Source organism: Paramisgurnus dabryanus, chromosome 22 (genome assembly GCF_030506205.2).
Source record: "Paramisgurnus dabryanus chromosome 22, PD_genome_1.1, whole genome shotgun sequence".
In the NCBI taxonomy this organism is placed as follows: Eukaryota; Metazoa; Chordata; class Actinopteri; order Cypriniformes; family Cobitidae; genus Paramisgurnus; species Paramisgurnus dabryanus.
In genome coordinates this window covers 23,619,987-23,634,445 of record NC_133358.1, presented here as the reverse complement: position 1 = coordinate 23,634,445, position 14,459 = coordinate 23,619,987, and the positions used below count along the sequence as shown (strand labels likewise).

Here is a 14,459-nt window from a genome sequence, read left to right as displayed (position 1 = left end):
TGCTGTTTTCTAGATGTTTTTATATTTATACTGTAAAACAAGTTGACATTGCACAAATCTTCTCAATCAAATAGTGTTGACAGCTTTTGGGCCACAATTTTTGGGGAAGTCAAAATATTCATTGTTTATACTGAAGTACAGTAGTAGGAAGTACTTTATTTAATAACAACAACAACAAATGACTCAATGTACATTTTAAAGGTACATTTTTAGTGTCTTTGTTAGTGAGGAACAGAACAAGCACAGCCTGTCATGTTTTCTGCTCCGGATTTGTGTGGGCTGATCGACCCAAATATAAATATATATAAAGGAATATAAAACAGACTTGCTTATTTCCGTGTAGGAGTTTTTCAAAGCAGATAACACAAGCGCATTCTCCATGGTTTATTACCATATATATGTAGTAGTTTCTAAACCGAATGTGATTTTTCAGATGTCTTTCTGGTGGCTTTGGTGAAGCTGCATTCAGATCACAACCAGTCATGATTGGCTAAATGCTTGCTGTGAAAGAAAATTCAGAGAAATTCATAACTGTGTTATTTTTGCATTGATGAGGCATTTTTCTGTGATAAAGAAAGGTTAAATTGATAGACTCCGTGAGATTACTTATGAGCTTCTCTTTTGAGTCAGACTTTTGATCTGAATTGCCTCATCATGATAATTCTTCAGTCTCTTATTCCTGTTTGTTGTCTTGTTAATATAAAATCATACTGAATTCAAAACCAATTCTATGTTTGCAAGTAGGAACTTCCTTAAAATAAGTTTCTAAGTGTCTCATGTCAGTCAATTCCAGTACAGCTTATCAAAGTTAATAATTAAAGCGTATTTTGACAGCATGCCTCAATATCTGAACCTGTCTGTTTGGGTCACCCTCACTGTTGGGGAAAGAGGAGATTGTGACAGGCCTTATTATTATTGACATGGGGTTTTTGATCTTATGGGTCTCTTGGTTTGCCCCTTTGCCGCAAGCTGTTTTAATTAGTCCAGGGGTCAGAGGTTACGGCCTTGCTGGCCTTCATGAAGAGATGAGCGTTTGAGAAGTCTTGACGGCTAAATCTAGATGGGCCGATCGGTACAGGAACAGCAGGGTTTGTATTCGCTCTCCACGTCCTTGCAGACAATCCCACACAGCTCTTTTCCCGATGGTGCACCATCTTGGGAGATCCAGAAAGCCATTAAAAATGTGCCCTGTGTTGGGAGGAAATAGATTCTGGGTCAGGATGTGCTGCGATGGGACCACTCATCTCCCATTCATATGAAACTCCTTTTGAGAGTAATCTGCTACGAAGAAGCTTTTATCATAGCTTGTGAGGTTGATTTTTTTTTCACAATAGACACTTTAAAAGGTTTTTAGGTGCGCTTTATGCTATTGCTTATATATGTGACCCTGGACCACAAAACCAGTCATAAGTAGCACAGGTATATTTGCAGCAATAGCCAACAATACATTGTATGGGTCAAAATTATTCATTTCTTATGCCATCATGTTTCATAAAGATATTTTGTACATTTCCTGTCGTAAATATCTAAAAACTGTATTTTTCATTAGTAATATGTGTTGCTAAAGACTTCATTTGGACAACTTTAAAGGCGATTTTAAAGATTTTTAGATTTTCCCCCTACTAAGATCAGTGGCGGTTCTACACGGAGGCCAAGGGTGGCCCGTGCCTCTGTAGACATGTCCCTGGCCACCCCTGTGGCCACCCCGTGCTGACCAAATAAAAAAGTATACATTTATTTTGATTTTACAGGCGAGTGCCAAAAGCGGAACTAATGCGACGCAACATTCTACACGGGCAAATTAGAGCGGCGCACCCAACCACTGTAGCCACCCTGCGGGTGCTGCTCGGCGAGTGTCTTAATTCGTTCCCAATCTCCCGATGTTGTGAATGTGTATGCAGGTTTGGGCACTGGTAAGGACTCTAGCTCACTTCACATTGGGACAGTGTTCACTTGTTCTCCTGTGACGTGGCTGCGTGTTGTGATCATTTAGAGCTGTTTCTCATCAACAACCGGCAAAACCAACATCTCGCTAACTTTTTACATAGTACATTGTAAAAAGCGCTGTTATTATGCTCTTACATATACGTGCATAAAATTGGAGGAATATAATAAAATGTTACATAGAAAAATGTTTACAATTTAAAATAAATATTATATTAAATATTGATAAGATTGTGGTCCCTAACTGTCTAGCAATGTGTGTTTATATGTAAACTAAAACAAACGTTTGTCTTTATAAAAGTTTGCATTTCATAAAGTTTGAGTAGGCTCGCATGATCTTCGGTTGGAGGGCTTTAGAAAAGATTCCAGCTCCTCTTTTCCATCTGCACTTACTCTTGTATTAAATAAATATTTATATGATTGTAATTTGTAAAGTAAAATAAAGTTTAAGGGGTGGTTTCCCGGAAGGGGATTAGACTAGTCCTCGACTAAAATAAATGTAAGATCTGTCCAAACTGAAAACAACTTGTACTGACATATCTTAAAATACATCAGAGCCCTTTGTTTTGCTTCAAAATGCACACAAGTAATGTTTTTAGTAAGGCATGTTTGTTAAAACTAGTTATATTTCCTAATTAAACTAAGGCCTAGTCCTGTCTTAAACTAATTCCTGTAACCACCCCTATAATCTTTAAATATAATTTCTTGCCATTTTTTATGTGCCCCTCTGGTAAAACACTGGCCCCTCCTTGGCCCCCCTAGTGAAATTTGTCTAGAACCGCCACTGACTAAGATTCCAAGTTTTCAAAGAGTTATATCTAAATTAAAAAGTTGCATCTCGGCCAAATATTGTCCTATCCTAACAAACCATACATCAATACAGTGCTTTTTTGTTCGGTTTCATGTGATGTATAAATCTCAATTTCAAAAAATTATGTCTGGTTTTGTGGTCCAGCGTCATAAAGTTTGAGGTTGAGTGAACCTGAAGACATAAGTATTGAACTTCCGCCCAAACTCACCCTGCAAGATTGGACATGAATGATATCTGAAATAATGTGGCTGTTACTTTTATAAGCCTTTAGACTTAAAGGGACACTCCACTTTTCTTGAAAATATGCTCATTTTCCAGCTCCCCTGGAGTTAAACATTTGATTTTTACCATTTTGGAATCCATTCAGCTGACCTCCGGGTCTGGCGGTACCACTTTTAGCATAGCTTAGCACAATCCATTGAATCTGATTAGACCATTAGCATTGCGCTCAAAAAATATCCAAAGAGTTTCGATATTTTTCCTATTTAAAACTTGACTCTTCTGTAGTCACATCGTGTACTAAGACCGATGGAAAATTAAAAGTTGCGATTTTGTTAGGCCAATAGGCAAGGAACTATACACTCATTCTGGCGTAATAATCAAGGACTTTGTTGTCGTACCATGGCTATAGAAGGCGCAATATTACACAGCGCCTCAAAGTAGTCCCCTTGGTAACTTTCAGTAGCAGCAATATTTTTGGGCACTGCGTAATATCATTATCAAGTTTTAAATAGGAAAAATATCGAAACGTTTTGGTTATTTTTGAGGGCGATGCTAATGGTCTAATCCGATTCAATGAATTATGCTAAGCTATGCTAAAAGTGGTACCGCCAGACCCGAAGATCGGCTGTATGGATTCCAAAACGGTAAAAATCAAATGTTTAACTATAGGGTAGCTGGAAAATGAGCATATTTTCAAAAAAATGAATGATAACAAAATGTTATGATAATTATAAGAGTGCATGCTTCAGTGTTACAGTCATGAAAATGGATGCAGACAACCTGATGTTAGTTTATATTTTACAAAGAAAACCAGATGCTTTTTGTGTACGTAAAACTCTTTAAAGACAAAAGGAGTTGGGAGATGCCGTCACTCTGTTGTGGAAGTCATCTTTTATTCATTAAATTCAATTTATTCATAATTATGTATAAGTCAGTATCAGTTATAAAGCATCCTGAAATCATTGTGAGGAGGAGATTAGCAAGAGCAAAACAACATCTGGCAAAAAAATCTCTGAAACTGATCCACTGCATGAGTTGCTGTGGATCTTTATAGTTGTAATTGTGGTGTGGACTCCACTGTTCTCTTTCGCGAATTAAGAACAATTTTTTTTTATAGTTATCATTATCATCTATATCGAGTTTGGTGCGGGGTGGTTGACTCTCTTGACTTGGGCCACTAAGCAACCACCCACAACCCCCTAGCGACCTCATTTTGTCAGTGCCAGCTTTTCAGTGATTATTTGTAACTTTTCATCCATGCATCATCAGTAAAACACAGATCATACGGTTAAATTTAGGAAGTCTTCACAATGAGTCTCTAAATGAAACGCCAACTTCCTGCATTCCATGTGAAGACCATTGAATGGAAGATGAGTAAGGAGCTTCTGGCCCTCAAAGCGCACTTCGAGGCTGAGCCGAGGGGGTCACACTAGGTCATGTCTCAGGAACAAGAGGAGCTGTCTCTACGAAGTGTGAAAATCACGAACCTCCTCCGCCTTCCAGGACTGTTGCTAGGTTACGGGGAGGAAGTGGTGCGTTGAGCGTTTTTGCGCTGGCACCCTGCGTCTACCGTTAAACGTTACAAACATACACCAGTCTCGCAGTGACACAAGACTTCCTGATCGCACAATAATAGATGTGCCTACGCAGACGACATACTGTGTGTACATATGTATTTATATTTATATTGTTGTACAGCTTCCCTACCCTCTGGCTGAAACCGTCTCAGGAACATAAGATTGGGTAGAGATGTCGAATTTGGCTGGTAACAGCTGTGATGATGAAACAGTGTGGCAATGTTTTCCTGACAGCATTTTGCAGCTACCGTTACAATACGGCAATACCGCAAGTGCTCAGAAAGCCATTTACAGTAATTTCAGACATAAGAGAAACAAATCCATACAATGTAGCCAGTTTAGATCAGTGGCAGAGCTCTTCCTTAAATAATGCCTGGAGTTTTATCTAAAATTTGTGAAATAGAAATAAATTCATAAACATGGCATTGTTGGTAAACATTTTTGAGTAATTGCATGCATTTTATGCTATTGCTTGTAATAGCACACAACCATTTTACTTGTGCTATTTTTGTACAGTATGCACTGTGTGTACAGTATGCAAATCGTCTATGCAAATTCTCTATATACCCATGGGATGCCCCGATTACCACATTTGGGAAAATGTGCATTATATAGGGTGGTACCCCACAATGTAATGTCCTGTAATTTTCCCCTTCCTGTTTGATAAATTCAATATTTGTAGCAAAGGTCTCTCTATCAGCAGTGATAAGAGGTCATCCGACAACAATTTCGCATACTATTTGAAATGTTTATTGTGTATCATTAAGTGTCTGCCAAATGCGTAAGTGTTAATAAATGTGCATATATATTTTTGTGTATACAGTACGAGTTTTTTTCAAGTAGATAATATACCATATTTTTATTGTAGATAAAACTGTCAAAAAACAGTCCCTAGCTGTCACTGGGCCGATACCCTTTCAAAAAGTACACCTCTGCACCTAAACAGGTCACATTAGTACCAAAAGTTGCATATTTTGGTACCAAATGTGTACATATCTGTACCTAAAAGGTACTTTACTGCTAGGGTTGTGCCTATAGACCAGGGGTGGGGAACCCTGGTCCTGGAGGGCCACTGTCCTGCAGAGTTTAGTTCCAACCCTAAATAAACACACCTGAAAAATCTAATTAAAGTCTTTAGAATCACTTGGAAATGATATTCAGGTGTGTTTGATTAGGGTTGGAACTAAACTCTGCAGGACAGTGGCCCTCCAGGACCCAGGGTTCCCCACTCCTGCTATAGACACTAGTATCGTGTATTGATGATCTGTTTTGTAATATCGGATTGCCCGATAAACAAGAAAATTGCGCGCTGGACGCATCTGAGGAGAGGAGCTCACAGCAGCAGCAGCGTGCACAGCAAATATGACGGCGGAGTGACGCGACTTTATTAAAAGGACTTTGAGTATACTTACTTTGCATATGAGGCATTTATAGCACAGCTTATTTGTGCATTAATGTATGTTATGTTAAATAAGTTGATATATTAAAAGCAATGTATGCAGCTTGTCCAAGAATAGAGACGAACTCACAGAGTCACGCTGGCTGATCCATAAAATCCGGTCCCAATAACGACGTAGCTTTGCATGAATAAAACAGCCATGAATTAATGCTTTGTGGAATTAAAAACGCTAAATTAAATTTTTTTTTCTGTTATTTATGCTTATCATTAGCATCGTAAATTCACGTTCATATTGCTGATCACTTACCGGAGGCACATCTACCACTTTTAACAAGATTTACCCTATTAACATTTACCAGATAAACATTATTTTGCTAAAATATCTAAATAAATGTCTGTGGATATTAATTAATTATTTATTACCTCCGCAAGTGGTCACAGTTTGATACAGTTAATGCGCGAGTAAATGCATAGATAAACAGCGCTGTCTACAGCCATTTCATAAGCTAAAACAACTAAATATTAATTATTCTGAAATCAAATAATGTTACCAGTTAAGAAATTTGATGATATATAAGCCGTTTTGTTTGTGACTTTCCTGAATGTAGTATTCCAGTCAGTGATATTATTTGATAATCTCTTTGCTAACTACTGGTTGGATTGCTGAAGGCTCAGGTTGCTGGTCAAAACAACGATATTATATCCCAAAAAAGGCACTTAATCCACCTGTTTTACTCTATAAACTATGTATAACAAGCAGCCAACTCCGCTATACTTTTCTCTCTCTCCCGCTCCGTTACCTGGAAACCGCAGCGCGAACTTTGGATCAGTCCATTTCTGACGAAATGATAGGGGTGTTTGGAATAGTCCATGTATTGGGAATATAGTTTCTACATTATTCATTAAATTAATATTATTCTTCACTCTTTCAGACCCCTCTATTTATGACTTTGTATGCAAAGAGGGAGTGATTGTTATAATGATGATTATTATTATAAGGGTTTGTTCAGTTCAGTAGAGTAGTAATTATTATGTCAAAAACAGAAGTATAACAGTAAATAAAAATCGGTTCAGCATATCGGATATCGGGCACATAAGCCTCCAAATATTTGTTATCGGCATCGGTTTGAAAAAATGAGTATCGGTCGATCTCTACTATATGGTTCTACACAGGTACTTCACCGATGATATATGGCACTTAAAATGGTTCCTATATGATTACGAGCCAAGAACCACTTTTAGTGCTATTTAGTACCGTTAGAGTGTAATAGCAGGCTTTCATGACGATAGTTAGCGATTTGTTGTTGTTATTATTATTATTATTATTATCATCATAGTTTTACATTAACATTCGCATTAGGTTCTTTTCCTTGCATGAGAGGGTTGTGGGCTTCATTTTGCGCAAGAGAGCTTGTAACTTAATGCGCGCAGATTCCTTATCGCACGTACATGGACTCAATACACGTGTCTTGGACTCTGCTCGGACCTGAACTTGTAATACGCATGGCTCTAATATTTCCTTGCACTAGATAGGTTGTTAGGCGGGCAGAGGGTTTAAACCAGCGAGTTTTCTGTTCCCACTCCCTGGCACGCAGGAAATTTTAGAGTGTCTGGACTTAATGATGTGCAGGTTTTCAGGTGGTTGCGGTCATGACAGTGTTACTCTTGCTTCTTTTTTGTCCATCAATCAAGTGACTTGTCATCAATAAGTAAAAATGAACAAATAAATGAGTAAACTACTCAATCTCAAAATGGGGCATATCGCCCCAACACTAGCTACTGCCCCAGTGACAGCAATGGATAATTTTTTTCTGACAATGTAGCCTTGGGTTTCTTCAATGTATATTTCCTATATCTTTGTCCAGCTTTTTTAGATTCATATGGCAGCTGTGGACAGACTCTTATCTTATACGTCAGCGCTCCAAAACTTTTCTGTTAATCTTTGTCAAAGACCCCAGATGGTTTTTCAGTTAGCGCTCAGCTCTGTGAATCTTCTCATTACGGGAGACATGGACCTTCAGGCTGTAAATCCATCACACTTGCCCACAGTTTCCATTTCCACATCTGTGATTCAGGAACACGTCAGCGTAATTTATTATTAGTAGTAGTAAATTGCATTATTATCGTGATTGGCCTATGTGTTTTGTGAAAGAAATCTTTAGATTAGTGCACAAGCTCAGGTTCTTGCGGCATCACTTGCTAACATCACTTACATATAGACGGCACATCTCATTGGACTGATAGTCCCCTACAAGTATCACTGTTTAAAATTACATGACGAAGATCTCTCGCAATGCTCTTTCACTAAGCATTGACTATTGGCGATTTTATAAAGTGTGTGGTTTGTCAAAAGCTTTTTCGCTCACTTATGCTTTCCGATGATTGAAAAGCTGTTAATGAGGACTGATGGGAATCTCTCTCCTCATGTTTTCCCTCTGTGTTTCTCGGCCTCCATCTCTGCTCCAAATCAAAGTTGTGGGAGTGTGTCGGGTGAGGAGATAAACTGTGCAGAACACACATGGGGTGATATCTGTCCTTCAGATGAATGCACTTCCTCCCGCTTGGATGTGTTTTAGTGTCTCCCGCTATTGTCCAGATGCACGGCTGCCATGTGCGGAGATGATCAGTGTCCACGATGGCCGTTTCCCTCATTTGTTCAGAGTTTCTTTATTGTTATGAGTCTGTTTTTGTCTGGATTGGAGCTCAGGGGCAGCGAGGAGCCTAATAGGTAAACAAAGGGAAGTTTGGGGCAAGGAGGACTGCAAACTGTGCTATCTAGCTGATTCATCTCAATGGTATTCGCTCCACCTATGAGTATGTGAATTTTTCCATCTTTGCAGTTTGAAATTTTATTCTAGGTGGATTTTTTTTGTCATCTGAGATGTAGATGTCATTAGACAAATTGTTTTGGAGTCGAGTAAATGATGTCACAACAATGCTTATTGGCTGATGGCAATGCAAGAATGCCAACACTCCCAAGCCATTTACTACCTCTGATGTGTGATGTAAAAGCCAGCAACCTGGGTTAACTAGTATCTGGTATAGTACAATGTAAAATTGATAGTAGTTGAGCAGTCTTGGGTAGCCAGAGCTTCACTGATGGCAGAAGATCCGGACTCTATAGCAGCTTTCATTGGTCAAGGATTGCCCAAGCGGATGTTTGACTGACATGTAAAGCAACCAATCACAGTTTGGTTTGTTCACCATCAATGTTTAGGGGCATAGAAATGGAAGTATCATGGAGGTGTGCAACTACAGATCATTTTAAACTACTGGATGTCTTTTAAAGAGTTAAAGCCGTGAACTTCATTCACTATAGTTCATTGTTATAGCTATATATGCAACAGTCATGTCAGGCTTCATGATGGCTTTCATTTCAGGCTGATTGTTAAAAGACATGGCACACGCATCTCCAAGAAATCTTGTTTAATTCAACCAATCAGATGATGACTTCCAAGTGTTTCCAATTTTGTGTGTCTGATGCATCAGACTTTCAGACATCTGAGGTAGAGACTTTAACTAGTATAATTCTTAGAATACTGGTTTTCATTAGAGAAACAGTACTTGAGATGGTGGTGCATATATCAGCAGGGGTTAACCGACCCTAACCAGCCAAACCCTGAATGGGAAGACCTGAGATCTAAATTTCCATTGCCACATTCCTTCATTCCTTTCCCAGTCATTCAGTTCCCCTGTAACAGTAAGTTTCAACCGTACTAGGAAGTGTTTTCTTCCTCTCTGCTGTTATATAATTATGTCGACGGCCGGCCAGAGTGGCTTAAGTCTATTTATTCTTCTGACACAGATGCATGTCATCACCGCATGTTCAAAAATGCTAGCATGATATATGCATGATACACATGAATGATGGTTTCTGTCTCCACAGGGGCGCCACGTCAAGACGGGCCAGCTCGCTGCTATCAAGGTCATGGATGTCACTGGGGTAAGAGAGCAATCGGCCCATTTCAATTTCCTGTTTCACTCCCACTCTTTCTGGTTTTGTCAGTTTCACTGTCTCACTTTCCCTTCATTTGTGTGATATCAGTCACAACACGCGTGGGTCGTTCACAGGAAACTCTGCTGTTCACGTCCGTTCAGCATTTTGTTCGAAAAATGGTATGGTTGAATCGGAAATCATAACTTCTCACCTCAGGCCCATAATTTCTCGGCCTGAATCCAGCATAGACATTTAGGGACCACTTAATGTAGTGCATTATATTAACACTGTCAGATTTTTTTATGTTTTATTAACTAAGCTTAATTTAGATTTTTTTAGTTTTTTTTCTGTTACCTATTAATATACAACTGTGGTGAAAATCTAATTATTTGCAAATTATGATCCAAGTTAGCTGCAATTTTATAATATTTACACATTTTTTACATTATATATCTCAAATAATGTGTCTAAATTCAGTATACTGTAAATGATAGCAAAAGTAAGTCATGAGGCCACACATGGCACACATGACACAGTTTCCTGGGAATAATCTCCTTACACACTCGGACCAGGATACACAATATCTTCCGGCTTTGTCCTGAGTGTTTTTTTTTTTGACAGGATGAGGAAGAGGAGATCAAAGCTGAGATCAACATGCTCAAAAAATATTCCCATCATCGAAACATTGCCACCTACTACGGTGCCTTCATCAAGAAGAATCCACCGGGTGTGGATGACCAACTCTGGGTCAGTCTTGGAAAAGAGTTATATGGGTTATATACTGTGTGTGTATTTTGAAAATATATTAGGTTTTACAGTAACAAGCTTCCTTTTAGCACTGACTAGCAGGGAAGAATTACAAAGTTTCTGTTTTTACAAAGGTCACGTTTTATCATTCAAAAGGTGAACTAAAGTGATTGTCAAACGCCCTCACTACATTATTTGTGCTTGATAAGTATTGATCAGATTGTAAAAAAAATATTTCCCTTGCTCGCAATAAACCAGCTTGAGAGGGTTTGCTTAAAGGAGCATTTCACCCGTAGAAACATTAATCTTTATTGAAAGTTTGTCATATTTGTAGTTGAAATGTAACATACATTTTGAATTTGGTGCCTATTTGACCAAGAAAAGGGGTGTTTGTAGTCTCACCCCCTCAACAAAGATATAGCACTTCCTTCTTTCAATGATGCAAAATGATGATTTTTACATCATTGAAAGAAGGAAGTGCAACACTGAAATCTGTATTTCTCCTGTCTCAGCGGCAACTGAGGAAATGATGCACGACCATTCAAAAACATGACTGGGGTTCTAACTATACAAAGCTTAATGCAAATGGGTGAAGTGTCCCTTTAAGGGATAGTTCGGACAAAATTTATATTAAATCCATAATTTACACACCCCCAAGCTGTCTGAGGTGCACATGTCCATCATTTTTCAGACAAACACATTTTCAGATATTTTAGAAAATGTTTTAGATCTTTCAGTTTATTAAATGTAAAGTTACGGGGTCTACGTCCTTCAAGTCCAAAAAATGTGCATCCATCCTTCACAAAATAAATCCAAATGGCTCCACGATGATAAACAAAGGCCTTCTGATTGATTATACGTGCCGTTTTGTTGTAGAAAATCAACATTTAAAACTTTATAAACTGAAATAAATCTTCCGGTAACGCCGCCAGCTGGGTCGCGTCCGCTTTCAAGATGAGAGCGTATGCAGTTTACAGAGGTTTCTGTGCTGCTGCTCTGTGCCCCCGTCCTCCGAATTTGTCATACGTCACTAAGAAAAGTGCGTACACTACGCTGATACTCTCTCATAAATACAGAGGAGTTTAAGATGGCGGTGTTACCGGAAGATGGTTATTTTCGTATAAAGTTTTAAATTTGGATTCAAAACGGCATGGATTACTCTCAGAAGGCCTTTGTTTATCATCGTGGAGCCGTTTGGATTTATTTTATGAAGGATGGATGCACATTTTTGGACTTGAAGGACGTAGACCACGTAACTTTAAATTTGATTAACTGAAAGATCTAAAATATTTTCTAAAATAACTGAAACTGTGTTCGTCTGAAAAATGGACATATGCATCTCGGACAGCTTGGTGGTGAGTAAATCATGGGTTTTATTTCATTTTTGGACAAACTATCCCTTTAGATGGTTTAAAGCATGCCTGACCAAACTGGGCCCGGTTCCCCGATAACGTTCACTCTTAGCGTGCTAAAAAGGCTCAAAAAGATATATCTTACCAAAGTTGTTGATGTTCCTAAGTGTGTTCCCCGAATTGTCTCTTAGGAAGCTTCTTAACACGCTGCCTCTAAGTTCGACGTACAATGGCGCTATCCCAAGTGAAGGTGCTGAATTATTTGCGATCGATCACTCAGGGATCGATTTTCCACTTCACGCGAAGGTGCATTACGACGTTAAGAAAGACAACACGTTATATACAAATGGAACATTACTCAAATTATTCCAGTCACATTTATTTTAACATAGTTTAACTCTTTTACCGCCAGCATTTTTAAAAAAAGTTGCCAGCCAGCGCCAGCGTTTTTCATGATTTTCACCAAAGTTTAATGCCTCCCAGAAAATGTTCTTCTTTAAATATATAAACATACAATATACCAAATGAAAGAACAGACCCTCTGCTTTCAAACAAAAAAAACCGTTTCATCCTACCTTGAGTGGTTCTTTTGCAATCAGCTTTTGAATATGGGTAGGTTTTTGCAAAAACACCATATTTTGAGCAAAAAGCAGAGATAATTCCATTTTTATGACGGATTTTTCATAGAGATCCCATTCAGAGCGATCTTTAAAACAGACACGGACATGCAGCAGCTTGCCATAGGGCAATACTTCCGGTTTTAAAAAGTTGCGGAAGGGCGCCACCTGGTGGATAATAGCGGTATTGCGGAAAGACGAAAAATCTCGTCATTGGCGGGGAAGCGTTTTCTCTTAATTGACGAGATATCTCGTCAATGGCGGGGAAAGAGTTAAGTTATCCGTAAAATATAGACTATTAATTAAATGATCAAATTGTCAGTAATACGGGCCGATAGACGAACCGGGTATCCCTCGCTATTTATCCACCCTCCTTATCCCGTTGTGCCACTTGTGCGGCTTCTTGACATGGGTTTTGACTTTAAAAAAAAAATGTAATACACTTTTATACGAATGTTAAGGTACTTAACAATCAGAATTGATTGGCAAGCAGCTGCAGTATTTCTGTTAAATGCAATATTGCTTAACATTAATGTTTTCAATAAAAAGCAACCTAGTTTGATAGAGAATATGGTCTGAGAAGATCTAGCAGCTCCATAATGAGTTGTCTTGGAAGGCGATTTTTTTATTTAGCCACGTCAGGCAAAATTTCAAAAGGTTTAAGGGTTGACGCGGCCGGTGTTGTGTGGAAGTCTGTTCCCCCTATGTTTCCCTTTAGTGTAGTGTTTTTATAGCATTTTTATCACATTATACGTTTATTCTTTATATACATTGACAGTTTTAATGGCTACTGAGATGTGTATGTGTGCATTTATGTAATGTATCTTGACTGTTCTTAATTGTAAGTCAATTATTTTTACAGTATGAATCATATTATATGTATAATATATATTTATTATGTTTGGAAACATAACAGTTTTAAAACAAACAGTAGAGAAAAAAAGAAAAGTAAAATACAGGCTATATGTTAAAAGACATAAAACTGTCAAATATGAAATATTTAATAAATTGTATAATAGAATACATGATATTATTGCTTTTTAGTATAACCAATTGAAATCTTTAATCTTTCTAAATAAATTATGAATGTAACGTGATAAAAACGCTATAAACATAGAGGGAACAGACTTCAATGAGGAACAAACACCGGCGCCGTCTTTGATTCATTAGTTCTGATACCAAATAAAGTCAACTGCATAAATAGTCCTGTATCCATTGCAAACATATTTTATTATAAGTCTTAAAAATGTCCATAACATAAAATCATTGTCAGCATACCATAGTTTGACTTGTGCTGCGCTGATTTCTAAAGACTGCGGCGATAGCGTTTTGCGCTCAAACAACGCTAAGAGAGAGCTTACGAATGGTCCAGACCAACCTTACGAAAGTGTGACTTACAGAAGATATACTTAGCGTATGAACGTTTTGGGAATCGTGCCATAGAGTTAAGAGAGTGGTTAAGGAATAGGTTAAGAACTACTTAGCGATAAGAACGTTTTGGGGAACCGGGCCCAGGTCTTTATCTTAAGTAACATATTGATGGGTACTTTTGTGTTTCTAGTTACATTCTCATAAATGCTGGGTTATTTTCAACCCAGCATTGGGTCTTAAAGGGACAAACTCAGTCATTGTGATAACTTCACCTAGAAAGTGTTTATATTTGAACCAACAATGGGTTAAAACAACCCAGCATAGATTGAACTACAACCCGTCGGGTTTGTCCCTTTTTAACCCTACGCTTTGAGAATAACACAATATTTTTTTTAAAGTGTGACTACATGAATATAGCTTAATTACTGTAAATTATGAATAGCTTGTAGCTTTACATATAGGCAAATAGTAGCAATTACCGA

The 14,459-nt window shown here is 38.1% G+C and overlaps 1 protein-coding gene across 6 annotated transcripts in view; it reads left to right on the top strand.

Annotated features, from left to right (window-relative positions):
• The window catches only part of tnikb (TRAF2 and NCK interacting kinase b), a 60,926-nt gene that overhangs the window by 16,507 nt on the left and 29,960 nt on the right, over positions 1 to 14,459 (top strand). For all 6 annotated transcript variants that reach the window (XM_065258424.1, XM_065258422.1, XM_065258426.1 and 3 more), the window contains exons 3-4: positions 9,840 to 9,896; positions 10,512 to 10,637. In XM_065258424.1, the coding sequence (XP_065114496.1) occupies positions 9,840 to 9,896; positions 10,512 to 10,637 (183 nt within the window). The remainder of the gene's footprint in view (positions 1 to 9,839; positions 9,897 to 10,511; positions 10,638 to 14,459) is intronic.